General features: G+C 44.3%; 1 protein-coding gene across 1 annotated transcript; it reads right to left on the bottom strand.

Moving 5' to 3' along the window:
- Window positions 1-1120: 1120 nt before the first annotated feature.
- Window positions 1121-17992, bottom strand: LOC130405515 (alpha-2-macroglobulin-like). Its single transcript, XM_056610635.1, has 9 exons — window positions 17889-17992; window positions 17484-17652; window positions 17314-17398; window positions 16961-17111; window positions 15524-15638; window positions 8916-9025; window positions 8649-8819; window positions 8173-8403; window positions 1121-1258 (listed from the first exon to the last, which is right to left on the bottom strand). Exons 3-9 carry the CDS (start codon window positions 17370-17372, stop codon window positions 1136-1138), a joined length of 960 nt encoding a protein of 319 aa, XP_056466610.1. The 5' UTR covers window positions 17373-17398; window positions 17484-17652; window positions 17889-17992; the 3' UTR covers window positions 1121-1135.
- Between the last annotated feature and the right edge of the window lie 7926 nt (window positions 17993-25918).

Genomic DNA, 25918 nt, shown 5'->3' with positions numbered 1-25918 from the left:
TGAAGGATCAAGACCCCCCCACTACCATCCTCCCGGAGGCTGGTGGTGTGTTTCGGTGAAGGAGGTCATAATGTAATCGAGGACAATGTGATGTTTATGGGCATTGAGACTACCTTGAACCTATGGTTATTCATGTTGTGACATTCGTTCATGGGGAGAACTTAGAAGTTTAACTGTTTTGGTTATGGTGGCCTACTTGAATTCTAGAATCAGTAGGCCAAGTGGGAGGTGTAGAACTTCCCAGTAAGTGTTACTGTTACTTTATTATACATTGGAAGTGATAGATGTTATAATTACGTTCTAGGGTATTTGAGGAAATAAGTACCAACATTTACCACCTTATTCCAAATGCAGGCATATTTTATGTTGTATTTTATATATGTTAAAATTATACCAGGTTACAGGTTTGTTTATTGTCCTTCCTGATCTCCATACTGTGTATGCGCGATTAGTCCCAGTGCGCAGGTGGCCACGCCTTTAGGTCGCATTTTATACAATTGATGGTCAGGACTAGTACGCCTTGCCGGTGAGTGATTATAAACTAGCATGCTAGTAACTGAAATCAAGAATTAATGTCACGGGAATGTTTGTATAATTTCATTGGTTAATTCTGGGTTTTGTGTTTGTGTTTTCGTTGCAGGTTTACAACCTATCTATTTATCTGTCTAACTAACAGTTATTTCAACTTGAGAGGCTAGCGTAACTTGGTAGTCAGGCTACGTAGTGCGTGGGTGATTATTGTTAGTGTGAGTGCAATAAAAGTCCATAAAGTTACTCGAGTTGTATCCGCCGTACTTATCCTGAAACCCTTCCAGTGGGGAGTTTATTGAGCTATAGTAGGTAGCTTAGTGAAAACTGGACACTCGTACTTAATTTCATATGCACAGAGAGTCTGGCCTCTCCATTGACAAACTTTAACTCACTTGAGGGCGGGTGTGTTTAAAACCATTGGATCTGCCCAGTGCCACTCTGGATCTGCCGTAACCAATCGCTAACGTTTGACTACAACTCAAACAAGCGCACAACCTTAACGTCATTGTTTTCAGCCACTCCCTCTGTACCGCAAACCCAGACCTAGTACTGAAGGGAAATGAAAATTGAGCAAAGTTTGTAGGCGGGTGGAGCCAGGCTAGTTCTATACACCGAAAAATAAAGAATGTCCCAGAGCCTGGAAAGTGCACTGTCCATACCCACCAGGTTCATCCAGAACTTCAACCTTCATGAGTCCTTGTCTGGATATGGCTCCTCGGGCCAAGATCTGCAATGATTAAAGGCAAAGTCGTTTTTTAGTTGAGTCTTGGTCTCCAGTATTCAAAGTAGCTTGACTCAAATTAAAATATCAGTTAAAGGAAACTTCTGCATTTTTCAACCAGGATCATAGTTGGTGTAAATTAATGCAACCACTTCTTTTGAAATTGCTTCAGTTTTGAGTGGGAACGCAGACGTTATCCGTGATAACTCGCCACTGACATGCAATGATTATATTCATTATAAACATTTTGGAAAGGATCCCTACTGAGATATACAACTTTCTTCTTCAGCGTCTGCTTTATCCGGTCTGTATTTAATTGTGTCTAACAAGCAGGGACGTTGGAAGTAGGGGTGCGCCCCCCCCCTCTCACCACCGCCCGCACCCCCTCTCCCCACCCCCACACTGCCCTGTGCTCCCGCGATTGCTCTCTCAACAGTCTCAAGGCCTTCACACACCGGCGCCGCAGCGGCGCGGCGCGCATTTTACGCGCGTCAAAAGCACGCCCCTAGCACCAACAGGAGGCGGCGCAACGGCCGCGCTGCAGTATAAAAGCAGGAAGTCACCTGTCAATCAACCGCAGCAAAGAGACGGAACGCAATGGGTGAGTAGCCTATTGTAGCCTAGTTTATTTATTTTCCATCTTTTTGGCTGAATAATTTGAAAAATTTATAATCTGCGCAGTGAAAGTATGTTTTCAAGCATCAGATGAACTTAGTTTGTAGGGCACTTTATCGTTTTATTTACTGTCATTTCTTATTTATTTTGCAATTATTCATCTACTGCATCAACAATCTCAATAACTGCAGGACCTTCTATTAAGCCTTTTTAGTATATAGTGCAGTCACCTTTTAAGGCCAATTGTTATTGTGTGTATTTATTGATCCCCATTGGGACCAATACAGTATCTATCTATCTATCTATCTATCTATCTATCTATCTATCTATCTATCTATCTATCTATCTATCTATCTAGCCTTAACATAGCTACACATTTACATGTATGCAGCCAGTAGTTATCCATTTTAATTGAGCAAGCTCTTTTACATTTTATTGAGTTTTTTTTATTTCAACAGAACAAATAACTGTTGCCAGACAGAGGGGGGCTGCCCTTCTTCTCCTGCGCTGTAGGAGGGCAAGGAGAAGACGAAGGGTTTGGGTGCACCCCATCAATGAACGGAGACAAGAACAGGGGGTATGCCACAATCTGGTCCAGGAGCTCCGTGAAGATCCTGAGAGGCACGCCAATATTTCAATTCGCCACTAAGTGTGCAATGGCAGAACCATATGGTGCAGCCTATATGATGACCTATAATCTATTATTATCCCTCTCTGGTATACTCTTTTGCATATATATACTTTTTTTTTATCCCTCGGGATAAATACAGTGATGTTATTGCTGTGCTGGATTCAGTAGCCAGTGTATTTTATTTGAGTGCTCGAGACACTTAATGTTATTTTTCCTTAAATCCAGAGAGACAGTTAATACATGATCTGATACCAGAGAGACAGTTAATACATGACAATGCATTTTTGAGCTTTGCCTGTGTTTTCTTTTACTTATCTATTTTATTGTATGAGAATGTTTCTATGTGAAGCACTTTGAGTCTGCTTCATGCATGAAAAGTGCTATATAAATGAAGTTGCCTTGCCTTAAATAAAAAAATATATATTACAAGTAATCTGGTTTCTACCTACATGGTGTGATTACATGTGACTTGATTTCGTCTATTTCCCATTATGGTAAATAATGGTTTGGGTACTTAGTCCACCATTGTTGATTTCTCACCTGAAGAGCCAATCTCCAGAGCTATGGCTCGCCAGGCAATGTCCTTTTTGGTGTTGTCTTTGTAATGACGGGAACTTTGGTCATATAATTCGAGATACTTTTCCACCTCGACGACCAGTCTCTCATCGTCCATTCTCTCAGAATAGTTTTCTCACAAACGAAAGAGGGCGACATCCAGTGGTGAGGAGTAGATATAGAGGTGCCAACGGTACCCGGGATGTACAAACCAGCTTTTACAAAGCGCTTTTTCAGGGGCGGCGATGCTAGGGAATAGAACATTGGCTCAAAGACTAGTTGGGCGGCGCGTCGCGGAACGCTGCCGCGCAGCTAGTCGGCGCCGGTGTGGGCTAGTACATCCGGAATAATGGGGGCAGAGTTTTTGACGCGCCGCTGCGGCACCGGTGTGTGAAGGCCTTCAAGGCTCGATTCCACCGGAGGCGTACGCGCCGCGGCACGGCTGCGCCACGGTCACCGCTGCTGATCGCTTCCACTCGAATCAATGAGACCATTTCCACCGGGCACGCCGCGGAACGTTTCAGCAGCGTCCCAGGAGCGGCGTGCCGCGCTGCGGCGCTATCTTTCCGTCACACTTCTATTTTTGCCGCTAGCCGCTGCTAAACCCCGTCAATTTCGACAGAGCAGATCGAGCCGAAAAGTACAAGCCATAGAGCATCCGGTCAATTTTCAAAATAAAACACCATACTCTTCTCATGTAACTACACATCAACATTATTACGTCATGACCGGTGGCACCAGGTCAGCAGTCAATCAATCAAAGGGTCGGCAACATGGACGACGAGAGACTCATTGTCGAAGTTCAGCAACATGAAGTCATTTATGTACCAAATCATCCTTTTTATAAGGAAAATTTCAGAAAGGACAAAGTGTGGAATTTAATTGCAATAGTTTTGGAAGTGGAAGGTGAGTACATTAGGTTTAGGATTATCGCGTGATCTCGCGTGAATACGGCTGGCTCGCAAGGCAGCGCTATGCTGCCGTTACGCGCCCGGTAGGAATGGACGCAGGGCAGAGGACGCAGCCGTTCTGCGGCGCGTACACGTCCGGTGGAATCCCGGTGTCATAGCCTATGCTGCGTTCGAGTATTCTCTGCGAACAGACTCGGATCTCGGCTCTGACGCCAAGCCCACACTTCAAGCGTTTTATTATTTCGCTCGGTCGTTGGAGGAAAACATGGACGCCACCCGGAAAGCTGTTGTCGCGGACGGTAGCATTGGCAGAGGACCAGGCGCTCCAAAATAAGTAGGCTATAGGCCATAGGCAGAGATACGGACGCAGTAAGGTATTGCAGTAATACGAATGATTGAAATTGCCATTTAAACTACCAAAGTGGTCCAAGCACAATGAAAACAGTTCATACTTGCAATGTCACACTGTCACAATGGGCGCAGCCATCTTGAATTCTGTCTCGGAATTTTGCTCGGTCACCACTGATGCTGCTATCCATTTTGATGGTAGGCTGGTACGAACGACCAGCTTCAGCGAGAACGTGACGTATTTCCCTTGCTCCAGCCTTCCAGTTTGCCATTTGTGTCCGACGAGTTTGAGAAGAAAACAATTTTGGGAAAAAAGAAATAATCCAGTATAATGGTCGCCAGCCTTTACAGAAACTAGAGCTGTCAGTTAAACGCGTTATTAATGGCGTTAACGCAAACCAATTTTAACGGCGTTTAAAAAAAAAATAAAAAAAAATTCTTTGGCTCAAAACAAAGAAGCAGTAGCCTGACTGCTATGTTCAAATTACATTTGTTCAAAGCACAGTCGTTTAATTGCACTATAGGCTCTTTTTTTGTATCGTCCTGTTTTGATCAGTATATGCCAATGTTGTTCTCAATAAAAAATCATTTGCACAAGGCAAGCCGATGCACTTCACCATGTTGATAAGAGAATTAAAATGAGAAGAATTATGGGACAAAAAAATCAAGGGATATTTAGCATAGAAAATAATATGCGATTAATCGCGATTAATCGCAAGTTAACTATGACATTAATGCGATTAATCACGATTAAATATTTTAATCGCTTGACAGCTCTAACAGAAACATTAACATTGCAAGCCTTTTACATTGCAATAATATCTTGCCATTTTCGCCAATTTTAATTTCAACAAGTTCTGTAGTGTTTCTGTCGAGCCACGAGGGGTAGTAGCGGGCTAGTCATCATTAGCAACATAGCCTCTTTAGCAAACCAGCTTGAAAACACAACTTTACATTGAATTGCACGCAAAGCATGACCATGCAATGCATAAATTGGTGACCGGATTAAAGCAGCAATGAAATCAAGTGTGTAAGAAGATTTAAAATCGACATTACAACCCCCAACGTGGTACAAATACAAAGAAAATACAGCTCAATCCCCATTGACTATGGGCACAGCCATCTTCTTTGCTAGTTGTACAAATTTGCTCGCTCTACTTTGAAAGCGACGAGATACTACGACCGAAAGGGGGCGTGCCTCAGTGAAATGCCGCAAGAAAGCTGGGAGATTTGCGACTTTACCACTTCGTACATCCAAATGGATAGCAGCATGAGTTCAACCGAGATGGCGAGTTCGCCGTCCGAGGAAAAGGGGCGTGTTTGTGCGTGTCGCTAGGCAACGTCCTCGGACCTCCGAGACGGATGGATATTAAAACGCAACAGCAGTCCTCTCTTTCCCATCTCCTGCTGCCTCACATCCACTTGACATTAACACTATAATATATATCATATAGGCAGACCCGCCGCATTTCTTCACCGTGCCCAGGACCAGATTACGTTTACATTGCCCCGTCTTCCCACGCGCACTTCGGTAGAGTCAGAGTGCTGGAGGGGCGGGGGGCGCACTAATGAGCATTACCAGGCAAGAGGTTATCATTAGCAATCCAATCAAAACGTATCTGTATGGTTTACAAAATAAAATAAATGTTGTGTTGGAAAACAGAGTATTTGTGTGACGTTGTTTTAACTTGCGCATCATTTTTGTTTGTGCGGCTCGAGGTCAAGCTCTATTTTCAATTGATCCCAATGAACTTTTATTTGTTTCATTTGATTTCGTACTACGGTCTACGGATCGGATAGTTACATGTACACATACATCCACATCATGGAAAGCATGTGTCCGTTTGATAAGACTAGTAGCCTATTATTATTAAATAGCCTACAAGAAAACGGTCAAGTGAAATTGTGCTTTTTTTCCTCTACATATAAATTGATTGATAGGTTGAACAGAACAGGACGCATAAAAAACACGATCGACAAAACAGGACGGGTCACTGTGAGCTGCTTTGTGTGCGAGATCAATAGAGTGGCGAAGTCACGCCCCTTCCGGTAGAGCTCATGGGACCTATGAGATCGAAAAATATGAATGGGTGTCAATGGAGAGAAAATAATTATTTTCTGGTCCCGGTCTTTATATGCCCTGGATTACACATATGTTGTTTGTGGATTTAAAAGGATAATTTTTCATGCAAAGAGTTCGACCGTTTATTGTGCAATTGTTCAGATAAAGGCTGTAGAGAAAACGCAACGAGAAAGACTACACGGCTCGTATGTGACGTCACGCTCCCTGCGACTGGCGTAGAGAAGACCGACAATCTTCCCATCTGCATAACTGAAACTCTGCACGTGCCCCGACTTATGATGGTTTTCACCTCTTTCGATGCTTTTATCCTCCCCTTGGAAACAGCGGTGAAGTGGGGCAGAGAGATCGCCATCTCTGTGCCGAGTTCCAAGTGCGGGTGTTGTGACGTATATCATATGCGTCGAGAGCAGCGAAGAGCTGTAGTTCACAAAGCGGCCTCACATAAAACCTAAAATTATCAATCTTCTTCACGAACATTTTTAGTTTTCTTTGCATGAAAAATTATCATTCAAATCCACAAACAACATATGTGTAATCCAGGTCATATAAAGACTGGGACCAGAAAATAATTATTTTCTATCCATTGACACCCATAAATATTTTTCGATCTCATAGGTCCCATGAGCTCTACCGGAAGAGGCGTGACTTCGCCACTCTATTGGGGGGGGTGGCTTTATCATAAACAAACCTAGGCTTACCTGGCCAATCAGGGGAACGCGCAGCACATGGCTTATTTGAATAATGTTATGATTGACAGTAGAGAAGCACATGGCTAATTTGAATAATGTTATTGTGGTTGTATAGTTTTTCTGTTTCAGTGAATAGATATAGCCCATAGTTTATTGTTGTGTTTCCAGTTTGGTAAAATAGTTTGGTTGGCTACAGTGAATTCTATGAGAATTAAATTTAGGAGATGTTGTGGTAAAGTAACCTCTCTCTGATGTGTTCCCTGTTAATGATTTTTTACTGAATTGATTTTTGTTTGTCAACAGACACTATTCACAAATTAATGTTCTGCTTATTTTGTGTCAGAAAATGCGGAGTTGAAAACCGAAACTTAACTATCGCCTGGCCGGGCTGACTTGGAGTTGGAGCAGCCAAATAGCCTAAATGAATAAATACTGTTACTAAATAGAAGTAATGTGTAGGCCTATGTCGTGTTGTGTGATTTTCATCAGTAGCCTCTGAACGCCACTAACTGTTCTGTAATAGGCCTACACTATCGCCGATCACATGAACACCCAGCCGGCTTCTTTTTTTTTTTTTTTTCTTTTTTTTGATTGATGTGATTTTTGGCAAACCAAACAACAGTTGGGTGGTCACGTGGTTTTAAAAAATCAAAACCCAGCTCATTTGTATTTGAATCTAAGCCAAGAAAATTAGATAAAACAACATGCTGCGCCAAGCAGAACCCGGCAGGAGATACAATGTTGCATCGCGCAGTATCCGGTATCAATGGTTAACCTATGATTCTAACCAGTAGTCTACTGCCATGTTGGATAGTGCTGCACCCACCACCACTACCAATTTCCAGCACCCCCCCCCCAAAAAATAGTTCCAATGTGCCTGCTAACAAGTCTCGCTCAAGGAGAAGTCTCGCTCTGAAATCTATTTTTAGTGTTGTTGCAGAAAGATACGCTGTTGTCGATACAATCTCAACCCTCCTTCACCCAAATATTGAGATAATACTAAGTCGTGCTTTCAGCAGTCCAAAATATATATGTTTCCAAATATCGGAAGCTTTCTGCAAATTAATCGATTTGGACATTTTTCTCACCAGATACATTATATCCACGGGGCCCGGGGCCTCCCCAACAAAAGCGAAGCGGACATTGATGAGTTCCTCCACGTTGCAGACAAGCTTGGTCTCCCTCTTCTTCACCTCCAGGGAGCTGATGGTTGGAGTGTCCTTTGTTTTGAGCCTGAACAGCATGAAGGTGTGTTCGCCGTCTTCGTAGTGAGGAGTTCTGTACCCTTGGTACTCTTGGTATATGGGCAGCGCAGACACCTTGGTGATAAAAAAAACAAAAAACAAGTATGTGTTTATGGATAATTCAATTTATAATTCAACAACTAAATTATCAGCCTGGCGAACTACATACAACCATTTAACATAACAAATATTTTGACAGACTGATGTACAATTGAGGGTTCAATAAACAAAACTTGTTTGCAAGAGTATACAAAGATTGGCCAGAACCATAACTATAGACATCCTTGGGATTTGATGTCTCCATGAATTGTCTTACTTACTGTAAATTGGAAGTCGGATGGATATATGGATGTGTCAAATAAAAAACTGGCAATACCATCACTATCTGTGGTGAGGTTTTGACTTAGCATTTTCTCTGACCACCTCTCACCCTCAAACAGATGGAGCAACATGTCTGGGATGGGCGTGTTGTTGAAGTATACTGCCTTCACCTGATGGATTAACGACAACACGTCAGACAGCGTCAACCATGGCATCTTGTTTACCGCAGCCAAAACTATTTTTTATGAACTGCTCATCACACTAACCTTGCCTTCCACAATCGATCCTTTCTTATAAACCTCGGGCGTATCAACAAATGAAAGTTTTCCAATCACGTAAGAAAGTTGAATTGTTTCACTCCCCAAGTAATTGAGTCCTTCGAAGTCATGAGAAAGACAACTGTGTTAGTTTGCAGTGGGGTTAAGCTAAATGTCACGGCAATCTGCATCATTTTTCAATGTGTGTTTGAGATAGAAGATAGAAACTGTGTGACTTATAGTGGTGTAAAGGAACAAAGTAGAAATTCTTGTTACAGTAATTAATATTCAGATTTCCTTTTTTTTGTGTTGGAATCTTTCCTGAGTTGACATAACTTTGGGTTACTTAACGTAATCCCTGTTTCTTTGATAACACGGAAGCTCCAATTGACTCACGTCTGTCTGACAGACAGGCCAGACTGTGCCACAGGGCCCCTACCCCTGCACTTTTACAGTCGACCCTTCCTCCTCAAATCATTCTATACCGGTTTGTTTCTGTGTAAATGCAAGGCGGGATACGTTGGTGAAACATCTCACTCTGTTATCAAAGAACCAGGGATTACGTTAAGTAACCGAAAGTTATTTTTCTAACCTCGTTCAGTGTTTCACTATGGAAGATATAGACCCATCCGTATTGCATATGCCTCCCGAAGCCGTGCAAATTCAGACAGGCAGCAAATATCACTCGGATTCTGGTGAGATGGTCTCTACGGCTTGAGAAACAGAAGGCCCTGAGACACCTAGCCTATAAAACTTTGTCGTGAGGCGTAGCCCAGCTCGCCGCAGCACAAATGTCACGCACTGACACTCCTCTGAAAAAGGCCCACGAAGTAGTCATACCCCTTGTGGAGTGGGCCCTCAAGCCTTGGGGGGGGTCTGCAAGCCCCTACATCCATCAGCAAGAGATATAGCATCTACAATCAAGTGGGACAGCCTCTGGCGGGACAAAGGCTTGCCTCTATGGGGAGTGGCCCAAGACACAAACAGTTGATCCCCTTTCCTAAAAGCAGCCGACCAACTCAAATACACATGTAGAGCCCACACTGGACATAATGTATTGAGTCTCTGGTCCTCCACAGAGAACGGAGGCGGGTGAAACGCTGACAGTTCCGCCGTGAGAAACCTATAGGCTGACTCCACCACCTTAGGAACAAAATCTGGATTGGGCCGCAGGCAGACCTTGGAGACCCCCGGAGCAAACTGCAAGCAAGAAGGACGGATAGACAATGCCTGTAGATCACTCACATGCTTAGCTGTGGTTAAAGCTAAGAGCAACAACACTTTCAGCGACACAAACTTCATCCCCACCACCTCCAACGGCTCAAATGGGTGATGAGACAGGGAGTCCAGCACCACCGATTAATCCCACAAAGGGTCCAGGGGCCTTGAAACTGGGAGCTTGTGACGATGAAGCGACAAACTAAGGGATGCTGCAGGCTTATCCTAGCCTGGCTCCGCCCGCTCAATTTGAATTTCCCTTCAGTACTAGGTCTGGACCTGCTGTATGTAATTTGGCTTTCTGGTGCCGCCACAGCGGCCACCAATCAGCGAACAGAGGGCGTGTCTGAGAACAATGACGATAAAGTCGTACGCCAGTTTGAGTTGTTGTTGTAGGTCGGTAGTTGATTTACAATGTGCAATTTTTCCCTGATAAATTAAATTCAACGAACAAAACCTGCAGCTGTCGTTGACGGACATTTTCGTGCAGACGCGCAAGGTGTTTGGTTTGTGTACAACCTGCGCGTGATTCCCGGCGCATGACATACGTCACAATCGCTAACCCAAACGTTAGCGATTGGTTATGCAGATCCAGAGTGGCACTGGGCAGATCCAATCATTTTAAACTTCAACAGACACCCGCCTTCAAGTGAGTTAACGTTTGTCAATTGATTAGGTCCAGACTCTCTGTACAAATGAAATGAAATGAAGTGAAGTACGAGAGTCTGGTAGAACCAGGCTAGGCTTATCCCCAATGCCAACATGACAAGCTGAGATGGCCTCCAAGTACACTTTAATCGTGGAAAGGGCCTTACCCTTTTCCAACAATTCCTGCAGGAAACACAGTAGGTCCACTACTGAACACAACGATGGCCCGAACGGGACTACTTGGTATTCGTAAGCCCTGTTCTGAAATGCGAACAGGAGAAATTTCCGGTGTGTGGGATAGAAGGCGATGTGAAAATATGCGTCTGAGAGACCGATCGTTACAAACCAATCCCCTGGATAGCTTGAACGACAGAGCACTTTGTGTGTTAACATCCTGAACATGTATTTGCGCTGGTGTCTGTTAACACACGGAGATCTAATATGGGGCGGAGGGACAAGCTCCCTCTCTTTGGAATGAGAAAATGCCGGGAGTAAAAACCCTGTTTGGCTCGCTCGTTCGGGATAGCACCGAGATCGCTTGTTTTTGCAACAGGGACGATATTTCGTCCTCTAGGATTCATGCCGAATCCCCACTGGCCATAGAAACGAACACGCCGTTGAATCTGGCTGGTTTCATAGCAAATGGCAGTCTGTAATTCTGGCAAACAGTAGACAGGATTCACGGGTGAACTGCGCATGCGCGCCACTGTTCCACTCGAGTAGCGAGCGGTCCTATCTGCAGAGATGGAAATTAACTTTTTTGCCCACCGGCCACTGTGGCAGGTAGATTAAAAAATCTACCACCCACTCATCTTTTTTACCAGCCACTTTTTATACGCTACATATATATTTTAATATATGCGTACATTTTAAACAATATAATAGTAACAATAGATAAGAAAAGTGTTTTTCATACACATCAGTTGGTGTTACGATGACAGGTTTGGGGATAATTCATCTATACAAAGTATTTTCATTGAAAAACTAATTGACATATTAATAATAAAACAACATGCTTGGCTACACCATCATAAGTCAATAGGAACATTTGTTTTTTTTAATTTACATGTGACTGCATACAAATGTGTCCACACAGACATGGTAACTAACGTATGATAGTAAGCATTATATGCCCTTATATTCAGAAAAAAAAGACTGCCTCAAAAGGCTATTGGCTTAAGCAATACAAGTAGAGGCATATACTTGAACTTTATACTCTGAACTTTTAAACGTTGCCAACGTGCAAAAACATAATTATATATTTATGTGGCATTCAGTCCAATGCTGAAAATATATCTGTGGCATTCAGTAGGCCAATGCTGTGGTAAAGTGTGTAAAGTATGACCATTGCCGTGTTCCAATACCCGTACTTCCATGAGTATACTTAAAGGAAGTATACTATCCGTACTATTAACGTTCTCACTGAGTACGTTAATTTTCCAGATGTGAGTGCTGTTCCAAATCGAGTACTCCGTGGTGCAATAACCGGAAATTACGATCACGACTGCTCCTCCCCCGCAATAAACATCCCGCTTTGAACGATGAACTCTTTACGCCTAGCAGCTATAAAAAGCTATAAAAACTACAAAATTACTATTAATGCAGGCTATGTGGAAAATGCGCCGACTTTGGCTCAGCCTGGCTGCGCCTCTTCCGCTACGTAGCTAAGATGGCTGCCGTTGAGTACGGAAAGTGTCCTTTGATCCACACTTCACGATTAGCCCGTTTTGAGTACGACATCCGGGTCCTTGAAGTATACTTCTTTTCGCCGGATCTGAATTGGAACGTACTACGTACTCAAAATTTGGCTAGTAAGTACGGATAGTATGGGTATTGGAACACGGCACAAGTGTTTCTTTCTGTTCAATAGATAGAACTTTATCAATCCCCTGTAGGAGAAATTTGTTAATGTTTGTCCCTATAAAACAATAATGGTAAAATAATAAATACAAAACATGACGGTAACTGAGTAAGTCAAACTTTTCTCTGCGTGAGAAATGCGAAATGTGGCATGTGCATGGGTTGAATATAATCCCGGATATTGACAGTCGCAGTTCAGCAAAAGAGTCGTAGAAGAAGAAGGGGGTCGGATGTTGACAGTAATGGTTGTGGAACTGTGCAGCCCCGTATAACGAATGTATTAAATATGCAAATTTGATCGGACCTGACTGGAAAGTATTACCCGACACAGTGGCGGGTGAAGTGACACAATTCACCCGCCACCATACAAATCCATCCGCAAATGGCATGTGGCGGGCGTTAATTTCCATTCCTGGTCCTATGTGATCGCGCTTCAACCTCGGGACCCGAGGGGAGGTCTGCTCTCACAGGAGGAGCTTGAGTTCCCCCTATGGGAATGTAGGGTGAAAGATTTTGGCTTATTTTGTTTTGTGCATTTCACCCTTGGCTCTGAGCCTGGTTGTGATAATTTAGGGTTTATTGTTTTCAGGTTAAAAAAGAGTGAACCTGCTTGGTGACACTGTGAAAATGCTTGGTGGCACTGTGTCAACTGTTGCCCCTGACTCAGTTCGCTCTAAACGTGAGGCGAGACAGACCATCTGGAGAACTTAAACATATCGAGGTCCCTGAACCATGAAACTTGGGGCTCTGTTCTACCCTCCCAAGCTTTCTTTTATTCATGGGAGATGGAGAGAGAGAAGCTGGGAGTGCTAGATTGCACGCTTCTTCTTCCCATCCCCGGGGTGGGGGGGAGAGCGGTTCCTGGCACCCGCAGCAGCGAAAAAGTATTTGCCCCATGGCCTCTCTGACCTAGGCTGTTGGTTGGCCGTGTGGGCTGGTCTGTAGGCTCTCTGAGGTCTGCTTCCTCCTTGCTTTCCCCTTTCTGCCGCTGTAGCGGCCGCACCCCTGGTTGGGGTGGGCGGGGAGCCTGTTTTCAGGGAAGGCAGAGATCAAAGGCTTCTCCTTCCTGTTTCCTGAGAGTGCTGGTCTCTCTCATTTTCTCCAGCGCTGGACCAAACAGACCCTTGGTTGGGTCATATGCAGCATCCATGACCTCGGCTTTCTATGCGTCACTCAGCCCGGAGAGATTAAGCCACAGCGCTCTCTCACCTGAGACCGCCATTCCCATGACTCGGCCACAGCCCTGAACTGCGCCCCATGAGGAGGGTAAGACTAGGTCATTTACGATGCCAATTTCATCCCAGAGGGCAGGGGTGGGTGACCCAGAGTCTAGCTGACGACCCATTTCCATTAGGATTTCTACCTGATATGCAGACAGTAGTGTCATGGCATTGAGTGAGCATACTGACTGTGCTGCATATTTATACATCCTCTGGAAAGTGGAAGTCGTGAGGTGGTCCATCTTACCCGGCAGAGAGATGCCCGAAGAAGCGGAGAGAGAGCGACGGTTTGGGTGGAGGTGGTAAGCCACTGAAGGCTCCACAGCCGGGGGTTCGGCCAGCCCCAGATCTCCCATCCCATGGATCTCAAGTTTTGAGCAGCCGTTGGTTGGAAGCTTGCTCTTAAATGGGCTGGATAAGTAGCGGCTCATTTCCATTCATGCAGATGGGAACTGCTGGCAGGAGCTGCTTAGAGGGTCCTATGCCCCTTCAGCATCCGGTGCTGCACGCCAGTGAATGTCCAATTTAGCAGCAGCCTGTTTGCACACATCGTACAGGTTATTGTCCACTGGTTGCACAGCGTTTGAGGCGCTAGGGGGTCTGGACTGCTGGACAGGAAAAGTGGAATCCTCTTCCTCCATTCCGTCCATGTCGAGGAGGTCAGAGTTGGCGTTGCTCTCTGCGTCCTCCGCGCCCGGTTCCGCATTGAGGAATTCCTAGCGGGTGCACGTTGAGGCTTTAGCGGTGGCATCCGCCAGGCAGGGGTCCTGGTTGGTAGCCACGTCTCTCTAAGCCTCCTTTCGAGAATTTTCTCCGGCAACGATGCACAGTGAGCGCATTAATGCCAGTCCGCTAGCGAAGTTTGAACGTGTTTAATGCCCATATGCACATGGGGTGGGAGTCCCGGCCTGATATGGAGGCTCCACATAGTTAGACTCTGGCGGTTTTGGCTCAGCCAACAAGTTAATGTTAACTGTGCCACGGTAAGCTCGCCTTGACGCGTGTTAGCTGATAAGCTACACCGTAACCAGAGACACCTGTAAGCAAATACAGGGTAACCCGAGAGGCTGCTCTCCTTTACGCGAACACTGCCCGGAGAACATGGTGTAATAGATAGCTTCTTACGAAGTACCTACTCAGCTGAACCAGGTTAAAATTCTATGACTGCGTTCGACGACGGAATCCTTGATGGCACGTCTGTGAACTGTTCAGCAGTTAAGCTAGCCTAGATGAGCTGAGGGAGCTTGAGTAGCTTTCTAACGGGAAGAAAGAGAGAATGATTTGACGATGGAGGGTTGACTTTAAAAGTGCAGGGGGCGGGGCCCTGTGGCACAGTCCGACCTGTCTGTCAAGGTAGGTCATAGTGCAATTGGAGCTTCCGTAGTAGGTCACGCCGAGGCGATTCCGATAGTGAAACACAGAACGAAGTTAGAAAAAGAACACTCCTTAAAATGTTCACATGAACTGCCTTCAGAATTACTGGTAACTAGGCAGTTACCCAAATATTTAGCTCTATAAGTAAGGATAAATACTTTTGATACTTTTATTTGAGCAACTTTTTGGGACGTTTGCTCAAATTACATTCTTATGGATGATTGACAATTTCAACAAAAATGTCTATACTTTTATTCAAGCATGACTTTCAAGTACAGTATACACCACTGGACTTACCTGTCCCTTCCTCTTCCACTTCCGCGGTGACAGAAAGTTCAGTCCTTACCAACTTTTCTACACGTGTAAAAAGTGCCATGTTGAAGTTAAATGTTGCACAGCCAGTCTTGTCAAGCTAGGAAAAGTATAAAATAGATATATACACTTATATACACTGGCACTTGAAAATAGTACTTAGCATTGTGTAGCATATTATCCTAACTATCTTTGTTGAACACAGGGTAGAGTTTAGATTCTCTGCCCGAGCCCGACCCCGACCCGACCCGCGGGCCGGATCGGGCCAATATTTCCCACCACTATCCTCGGGCCGGTCGGGCCGGGCCTTTGATCGACGATTTCTTATTTTATTTACATTGGTTTATTGGCCTAATCTGAGGAGAAATCTATGCCATCAACAGAAATATTATAGGCCTTTATTACACAGGTCTTCTCAATGCCGTGGAACGCTCCGTTCACTTGCATGGGTAGTAGTCCGGTGACTTGTCAACCCCAGCGTCTTCCGTTGCTAAGCGACGTCACCGTCTTTGCGGACAAATTATTTCTCCACTGATCAACACTAGGAATGCTGGTAACGAATAAATTGTAAAAAGACACACCATGCAAAGTTATTTTTTCCTTTTGGCAAGAAGCCGTGTAATAAGCGGGATAATGTATAGAACGTCGCCGGTCATTGTCGAAAATAAGCCCCTTCAGGGCGAAGCAAGACACCTTCGCTGCGCGTAGGTCGGTGTACTGTTCGCCCTGCCGGGGCTTATTTTCCTGATAATGACCGGCGTTCTATACATTATCCCTTACATATATATTTAGCAGAGTAGGCCTAGTAACAAAGGTGTACAAAGTTATATATGTATTAAAAAAAAAGTCTGGTTGAAATCGGGCTCGGGCTCATAATTACGGTTGTGTGTCGGGTTTGATTTTCTGGGCCCGATCTAAGCTCTAATACATGGAATAGATAACCTAGCAATTTTAAATGCTTAGCACTTGTTTCTCTATGAATATCTTTATTGTACTGACGATATATATTTTTTTCTTGTAAAAAAGTCTACCATTGTAAATGTGCATGTTTGTATTAATTTACATATATACTAATAACTAAATGTGTAAGGCTAAGCTGCTTTTATTAAATTTTGTATGCTAACTCTGAATGCTCATTCCAGTATAGGTGTGTGTTCTTCAGCCCTAAAGGCTTGAACACACTTAAACACATGTACAAGAGCACAAGTGTAAAGCAAATCCACGTTTACTCTGTTCCAATCAATTAGCACTTTCACTTTTTTTTGGAACAATGTGCTGAGCACATTGTTCCAACGTTTAACTGTCAATTTTGACCTTGATCTTTTCAAATAATCAATTTCAATAGCAATTGCAAGAAGGTTCAGCTTCTGTTTGAGCTCTTTGGTGTGTGGATGACTTATAGAGGGTCTGCTGCTACCCTACCTGTTTAGTCTCTTTGTGGCAAGGGACAACAAACTCAGGTTCTCCCTCTGGGTGGTTGGGCGATAATCTCACTGGAATCATGACATAATGATCCAGAGGTCGGCAGATATGCATCGAAGCGGTGCCTGGCACAGGTTGTTTGTATGTGTAGCTGGATGGAGGAAAATAATTGCTTATGGAACCTCTTTGTTGTAGTCAGATCATCATGTCTTGATGCCATGTTATTGGATCATATCACATCACATCTTAGCACAAAACATCTATTATTAATCAAAAACACTGATCATATCACCTTAAATATGAGCTAAGATCGTACCACAATAAATAATCACTATTGTACTCGAGATTCTTACGTTGAGCACACTTCTGCTGTTATGTCCTCTTGAGCAACACTCATTTCTTTAGGCGCCATCACCTTCACGTCAAACTTTGGCAGAACTAGGAGGCAGAACATGGCTGTTGGTCATTCTCATGCCTGGCAGTACCATGCATACATTAACGTAAGGAAAGGAACAGAACTTACCATATTTCTCCACCTCAAAGCTTTGTGAAAATTGGACTTCGTCGTCCACATTCCACAACTCAATCCGGTATGTTCCAACAGGTGCCTCAGAGTTCAATTTGTAAGAAAGCTGCAGTAATGTTCCGTTCGGTGCCTGATTCAACCACTGTCCAATCCGGTTTGTGCCATACTATTTAGGTAAATATATACACATGTAAATATGCTCGGTGAGAATCACTTTATTTATGTCTATAACGGGAAGGCATCGTCCCTTTCAAGGAGCATTGTTAAGGAAAATAACCAACGTCTTATTTAAAATACAGAAAGAGGCCCCTTGTTAACAAAAGTTAAGTATTATATCAGATTAATTTATCAGATGATGGTCTAAGAACTGTGTATATATGTAGGGTATTTATGCAATCTTACCTTGATTAAAATGTCCTTGTACTGTAAAAAAAAAAATGATATCCATTGATGATTGATATTACCTTTTTTTCCAGTTCTGTATATAACGTTTTTAATGATATGGATATAGTTTAATGACAATATAATAATAATAATAATAATACATTTAATTTAGAGGCGCCTTTCAAGACACCCAAGGTCACCTTACAGAGCATATAGTCATCATAAATCGTTTAAAAAAATAAATAAAAAAATACATTGTGGAAAAAATAAATAAACATAATAAATAAAAAAGAAATAAAACAAACACAAAACAGTGATCGGTTAAACGTGTGCGAGTTTGAACAGGTGAGTTTTGAGTTGTGACTTGAAGGTTGTAATGGTGTCTGAAGTGTGGGGGGAGGGAGTTCCAGAGCCTGGGTGCTGAACAGCTGAATGACCGGGCACCCATTGTAGTGAGTCGTGATGTGGGGATACATAGTAGTCCAGCAGAGGTTGAGCGGAGGGAGCGGGAGGGAGTGTATTCTTGGAGGAGGTCGCAGAGGTAACTGGGGGCTAGGTTGTGGAGAGCTTTGTAGGTGAGGAGTAGGGTTTTGTATTGGATGCGGTAGTGTACTGGGAGCCAGTGAAGTTGGATGAGGACAGGGGTGATGTGTTCAGATGATTTGGTGCGGGTGATGATCCGGGCGGCTGAGTTCTGAATGATCTGCAGTCTGTTGATGAGTTTGGTGGGGAGTCCGGTGAGGAGGGCGTTGCAGTAGTCTATGCGTGATGTGACAAATGAGTGAACTTGTGGTGATGTTGTGAATATGGGGTGCGAATGAGAGGGTGTTGTCCAGGATGACGCCGAGGCTCTTGACTTTGGAGGAGAAGGGTACTGGGAATCCATCGATCATTATGAGTAGAGCTGGGGTGTGTTGTGATTTAGTGAGGGTGGATTTGGATCCTATGAGCAGGGCCTCGGTCTTGTTTCCATTGAGTTTCAGGAAGTTCCTGCTCAACCAGCTCCGGATCTCTTCCAGGCACGTGATGAGGGAGGTGGGGGGGGATGGCAGCGGTGGGTTTGGTGGAGATGTAGACCTGTGTGTCGTCAGCGTAGCAGTGAAAATGGACCCCATGGTGACGGAGGAGTGTGCCCAGCGGGAGGAGGTAAGTGGTGAAGAGGAGTGGACCCAAGACTGACCCCTGGGGGACACCCAGTGAGACACCTGAACACCCAGACTTGTGGTTGCTTGGTTGAACAAATTGTTGACGGCCGGTGAGGTAGGATGTAAACCAGGAGAGTGCAGCACCAGTGATCCCAATGCCAGGCGGTCCAGGAGCAGAGGGTGGGAGATGGTGTCGAATGCTGCGCTGAGATCGAGGAGGATGAGAATGGTGAGTAATCCAGAGTCGGCTGCAAGGAGGAGGTCATTGGTGATTTTAACTAGGGCTGTTTCAGTGCTGTATTTTGGACGGAAGCCAGATTGGAACGGTTCGTGGAGATTGTTTGTGTCAAGGTGGGACTGTAGTTGTGCGGCAACCACCCTTTCAAGTGTTTTGGAGATGAAAGGGAGATTGGAGATGGGCCGGTAATGGTTAAGGTCAGTTGGGTCAGCACCAGGTTTTTTCAGGATGGGAGTGATGGCAGCCAGCTTGAGAGTGGGGGGTACAGTACCAGTAGTGAGGGAGGAGTTAATTATGTTGGTGATCATGGGGGAGATGGACGGAAGGCATGCTTTGACAAGGTAGGTGGGAAGAGGATCGAGCTGACAGGTGGTGGTTTTGGCTTTGCGGATGAGTTCTGAAACGGTCTGTTCTTTTACTGGGATGAAGTCAGAGAGGGAGCTGATGAGAGGTTGGCCAGAGGTGATCATCCAGATCATACAGTTGCCTAGTAACGGGGACGCTGGCGAGTCTAACGCCGCTCTGTATGGCTTGTTTTTATTCAGTAATGGCAATAATGACAACTAGAACTGCAAGCAGTTATGCAGGGGTCCAAGAAGTGTGCATTTCGCCGGCACAACGCGACAAGAAATGTGCGTTTCGCCGGCACAACGCGAAACATGTGTTTAAAACGCTACCCTAAACCTGTGGATACAAAGGATTTGACTGTGGTAGGAGTTGCGAGAAGTCAGTGTAGCGTTTTCGCAGCGAAATTCTGTAGAAGATATACAATTTCCTCGTTTATTGCGCCCCCTAATGGCGAAATTTTCCGATATTTTTATCGAACGTCATTAAGGTTAGCACCGACATGTCTGTAAAATTTGGGCTCGATCCGATGTATAATTCTGGATTTCTTTGGATTTTTTACTTTTCACGTCTAATTTAGCTAATAAACAAATATTCAAAACTCTACCGTTTCGTCGTCGAAGGTCGGATCAAAAAACTGTTGATGATTCCTTTGCGTGTGCGTCTGAAGATGTCGTATGCAAGTTTGGTGTCGATTGGTCAAAAAATGTGGGAGGAGTAGGGAAAAAACTGTTTTGCGGTTTTCGCGATTTTGCGAAAAATATTCATTGAAACAAATGGGCGTGGCCTAGGCCAAAAGATGCAGCAGACTCCAGTGAATACGTGGGTACAAGTTTTTGACTGTGGGTGGTTCGGTGTGGGAGTTATAGCCCCAAACGCGTATTCCTTGGTATAGCGCCACCTAGTGACCGGCGTGTCTGGATTTGGTTATCTGAGTAGCGGTGCCGTACCTGGATCTAGTCATGCAATTGGCGTGTCGCCACCATTTACGGTTTGGGCTGTGGTCCCAGTTTTAAGGGGAGGTAGTATAATAACTAGAACTGCAAGCAGTTATGCAGGGGTCCAAGAAGTGTGCATTTCGCCGGCACAATGCGACAAGAAATGTGCATTTCGCCGGCACAACGCGAAGCATGTGTTCAAAACGCTACCCTGAACGCTACCCTGAACCTGTGGAAACAAAGGATTTGACTGTGGTAGGAGTAGCGAGAAGTCAGTGTAGCGTTTTCACAGCGAAATTTTGTAGAAGATATACAATTTCCTCGTTTATTGCGCCCCCTAATGGCGAAATTTTCCGATATTTTTCTCGAACGTCAGTAAGGTTAGCACCGACATGTCTGTAAAATTTGGACTCGATCCGATGTATAATTCTGGATCTTTTTGGATTTTTGATTTTTCACGTCTAATTTAGCTAATAAACAAATATTCAAAACGCTACCGTTTCGTCGTCGAAGGTCGGATCCAAAAACTGTTGATGATTCCTTTGCGTGTGCGTCTGAAGATGTCGTGTGCAAAGTTTGGTGTTGATTGGTCAAGAAATGTGGGAGGAGTAGCGAAAAAACAGTTTTGCGGTTTTCGCGATTTAGCGAAAAATATTCATTGACGGAAATGGGCGTGGCCTAGGCCAAAAGATGCAGTAGACTCCAGTGCATCTGTGTGTACAAGTTTTTGGACTCTCGGAGGTTCGGTGTGGGAGTTATAGCCGCAAACGCGTATTCCTTGGTATAGCGCCACCTAGTGGCCGGCGTGTCTGGATTTTGTCGTCTGCCTAGAACTCAGGGACCTGGATCTAGTCATGCAATTGGCGTGTCGGCACCATTTACGGTTTGGGCTGTGGACCCACTTCTAGGGGGGAATAATAATAACTAGAACTGCAAGCAGTTATGCAGGGGTCCAAGAAGTGTGCATTTCGCCGGCACAACGCGACAAGAAATGTGCATTTCGCCGGCACAACGCGAAGCATGTGTTGAAAACGCTACCCTGAACCTGTGGATACAAAGGATTTGACTGTGGTAGGAGTAGCGAGAAGTCAGTGTAGCGTTTTCGCGGCGAAATTTTGTAGAAGATATACAATTTCCTCGTTTATTGCGCCCCCTAATGGCGGAATTTTCCGAATTTTTTATCGAACGTCATTAAGGTTAGCACCAACATGTGTGTAGAATTTGGACTCGATCCGATGTCTAATTTTGGATTTTTTTGGATTTTTAATTTTCCACGTCTAATTTAGCTAATAAACCAATATTCAAAACTCTACCGTTTCGTCGTCGAAGGTCGGATCAAAAAACTGTCTAAGATTTCTATGCGTGTGCGTCTGAAGATGTCGTGTGCAAAGTTTGGTGTCGATTGGTCAAGAAATGTGGGAGGAGTAGGGAAAAAACAGTTTTGCGGTTTTCGCGATTTAGCGAAAAATATTCATAGACGCAAATGGGCGTGGCCTAGGCCAAAAGATGCAGCAGACTCCAGTGCATCTGTGTGTACAAGTTTTTGGACTGTGGGAGGTTCGGTGTGGGAGTTATAGCCCCAAACGCGTATTCCTTGGTATAGCGCCACCTAGTGGCCGGCGTGTCTGGATTTTGTCGTCTGCATAGTCTTCACTGACCTGGATCTAGTCATGCAATTGGCGTGTGTGCAACATTTACGGTATGGGCTGTATTCCCACTTTCTTGGTAGGAAGTATAATAAAAACTAGAACTGCAAGCAGTTATGCAGGGGTCCAAGAAGTGTGCATTTCGCCGGCACAACGCGACAAGAAATGTGCGTTTCGCCGGCACAAAGCGAAGCATGTGTTCAAAACGCTACCCTGAACCTGTGGATACAAAGGATTTGACTGTGGTAGGAGTAGCGAGAAGTCAGTGAAGCGTTTTCGCGGCGAAATTTTGTAGAAGATATACAATTTCCTCGTTTATTGCGCCCCCTAATGGCGAAATTTTCCGAATTTTTTATCGAACGACATTAAGGTTAGCACCAACATGTGTGTCAAATTTGGACTCGATCCGATGTCTAATTTTGGATTTCTTTGGATTTTTGATATTCCACGTCTAATTTAGCTAATAAACCAATATTCAAAACGCTACCGTTTCGTCGTCGAAGGTCTGATCAAAAAAGTGTTCCATGCATTCTTTGCGTGTGCGTCGGAAGATGTCGTATGCAAAGTTTGGTGTCGATTGGTCAAGAAATGTGGGAGGAGTAGGGAAAAAACAGTTTTGCGGTTTTCGCGATTTAGCGAAAAATATTCATAGACGCAAATGGGCGTGGCCTAGGCCAAAAGATGCAGCAGACTCCAGTGCATCTGTGTGTATAAAGTTTTGAATGTGGGAGGTTCGGTGTGGGAGTTATAGCCCCAAACGCGTATTCCTTGGTATAGCGCCACCTAGTGGCCGGCAGGTCTGGATTTTGTCGTCTGCTTAGTCCGAACAGATCTGGATCTAGTCATGCAATTGGCGTGTCGGCACCATTTACGGTATAGGAATAATAATCCTTACAAAAACAATAGGGATCCAACCTGTTGGCTTGGACCCCTAACAAGAAATGTGCATTTCGCCGGCACAACGAGAAGCATGTGTTGAAAACGCTACCCTGAACCTGTGGATACAAAGGATTTGACTGTGGTAGGAGTAGCGAGAAGTCAGTGTAGCGTTTTCGCGGCGAAATTTTGTAGAAGATATACAATTTCCTCGTTTATTGCGCCCCATAATGGCGGAATTTTCCGAAATTTTTATCGAACGTCATTAAGGTTAGCACCAACATGTGTGTAGAATTTGGACTCGATCCGATGTCTAATTTTGGATTTTTTTGGATTTTTAATTTTCCACGTCTAATTTAGCTAATAAACCAATATTCAAAACTCTACCGTTTCGTCGTCGAAGGTCGGATCAAAAAACTGTCTAAGATTTCTATGCGTGTGCGTCTGAAGATGTCGTGTGCAAAGTTTGGTGTTGATTGGTCAAGAAATGTGGGAGGAGTAGGGAAAAAACAGTTTTGCGGTTTTCGCGATTTAGCGAAAAATATTCATAGACGCAAATGGGCGTGGCCTAGGCCAAAAGATGCAGCAGACTCCAGTGCATCTGTGTGTACAAGTTTTTGGACTGCGGGAGGTTCGGTGTGGGAGTTATAGCCCCAAACGCGTATTCCTTGGTATAGCGCCACCTAGTGGCCGGCGTGTCTGGATTTTGTCGTCTGCATAGTCTTCACTGACCTGGATCTAGTCATGCAATTGGCGTGTGTGCAACATTTACGGTATGGGCTGTATTCCCACTTTCTTGGTAGGAAGTATAATAACAAAAATCCTTACAAAAACAATAGGGATCCAACCTGTTGGCTTGGACCCCTAACTAGAACTGCAAGCAGTTATGCAGGGGTCCAAGAAGTGTGCATTTCGCCGGCACAACGCGACAAGAAATGTGCATTTCGCCGGCACAACGCGAACCAAGTATTCAAAACGCTACCGTGAACAACCTGTGGATATAAAGCTTTTGACTGTGAGAGGTTCAGTGTGGGAGTTTCGGCCCCAAACGCATTTTCCGCTACCGTTTAGTCGTCGTTGGATCAAAATAGTTTTTACTGATTTGCAACGAAAAACATATATTCAAAACGCTACCGTTTCGTCAACGATGGTCGGATCAAAATAGTTTTGCTGATTTCTTGTAGTGTGCGTCTGAAGATGTCGTGTGCAAAGTTTGGTGTCAATTGGGCAAGAAATGTGGGAGGAGTAGCGAAAAGGCAGTTTAGCTGTTTTTGCGATTTTGCATAAAGAAAATACTGACGCAAATGGGCCTGGCCTATGCCAAAGGATGCAGCTGACTCCAGTGAATCTGTGCGTATAACGTTTTTGACTGTGGGAGCTTCGGTGTGGGAGTTATAGCCTAAAACGCGTTTTCAGAACATTCCATTGGCCAAATAGGAGATATATTATTTCGTCGTTTTTTGGCGCCGCCCTGTTGGTGAAATTTTCCAAAGACAATTTTCCTTTGCCAAATAACTCCCGCCTACATTATTAATTCTTGGCCATATTTTTTATATAGACTCGGGTTTGCCCCTTGATGGTTCCCTTATAGTTTGAAGAACATTCCTTTGGCCAATTAGAAGATATACAATTTCCTCGTTTATTGCGCCCCCTAATGGCGAAATATTCCGAATTCTTTATTGAACGCCAATAAGGGTAGCACCGACATGTGTCTAAAATTTTGACTTGATCCGACGTCTACTTTTGGTATTCTTTGAATTTTTGCGTTTCGACGTAAAACGTAGCCAATAAACAAATATTCAAAACACTACCGTTTCGTCGTCGAAGGTCGGATAAAAAAGCTGTTGATGATTCCTTTGCGTGTGCGTCTGAAGATGTCGTGTGCAAAGTTTGGTGTTGATTGGTCAAGAAATGTGGGAGGAGTAGGGAAAAAACTGTTTTGCGGTTTTCGCGATTTAGCGAAAAATATTCATAGACGCAAATGGGCGTGGCCTAGCCCAAAAGATGCAGCAGACTCCAGTGCATCTGTGGGTATAACGTTTTTGACTGTGGGAGGTTCGGTGTGGGAGTTATAGCCCCAAACGCGTATTCCTTGGTATAGCGCCACCTAGTGGCCGGCATGTCTGGATTTTGTCGTCTGCGTAGTCGCCACGGATCTTGATCTAGTCATGCATTTGGCATGTCTGCACCATTTACGGTTTGGGCTGTGGGCACACTTTTAGGGAGGTAAGTATAAAAATAATAAACACTACAAAAACAATAGGGATCCAACCTGTTGGCTTGGACCCCTAATAATAATCCTTACAAAAACAATAGGGATCCAACCTGTTGGCTTGGACCCCTAAAAATCCCTACAAAAACAATAGGGATCCAACCTGTTGGCTTGGACCCCTAATAAAAATCCTTACAAAAACAATAGGGATCCAACCTGTTGGCTTGGACCCCTAATAAGAAAAATCCTTACAAAAACAATAGGGATCCAACCTGTTGGCTTGGACCCCTAATAATAATCCTTACAAAAACAATAGGGATCCAACCTGTTGGCTTGGACCCCTAATAATAATAATAGGAATTCATACAAAAACAATAGGTTGTCTCGCAACATAGTTGCTTGACACCCAATAATAATAAGAAAAATCCCTACAAAAACAATAGGGATCCAACCTGTTGGCTTGGACCCCTAATAATAATCCTTACAAAAACAATAGGGATCCAACCTGTTGGCTTGGACCCCTAATAATAATCCTTACAAAAACAATAGGGATCCAACCTGTTGGCTTGGACCCCTAACTAGAACTGCAAGCAGTTATGCAGGGGTCCAAGAAATGTGCATTTCGCCGGCACAACGCGAAGCATGTGT

The sequence above is a fragment of the Gadus chalcogrammus genome, chromosome 16, assembly GCF_026213295.1.
Source record: "Gadus chalcogrammus isolate NIFS_2021 chromosome 16, NIFS_Gcha_1.0, whole genome shotgun sequence".
In the NCBI taxonomy this organism is placed as follows: Eukaryota; Metazoa; Chordata; class Actinopteri; order Gadiformes; family Gadidae; genus Gadus; species Gadus chalcogrammus.
Note: the sequence above shows the minus strand (reverse complement) of the source record. Positions and strands in the feature narration are given on the sequence as shown.

Bases quoted from the DNA above. Each gene is read 5' to 3' on its own strand.
- LOC130405515 (XM_056610635.1), bottom strand. From the start codon at position 17,372: ATGGCGCCTAAAGAAATGAGTGTTGCTCAAGAGGACATAACAGCAGAA. The intron at 8,820-8,915 runs GTTAGTGTGATG...TTAATCCATCAG, and splicing joins GATCGATTGTGGAAGGCAAG to GTGAAGGCAGTATACTTCAA. The intron at 8,404-8,648 runs GTAAGTAAGACA...TTTATCACCAAG, and splicing joins CATCCGACTTCCAATTTACA to GTGTCTGCGCTGCCCATATA.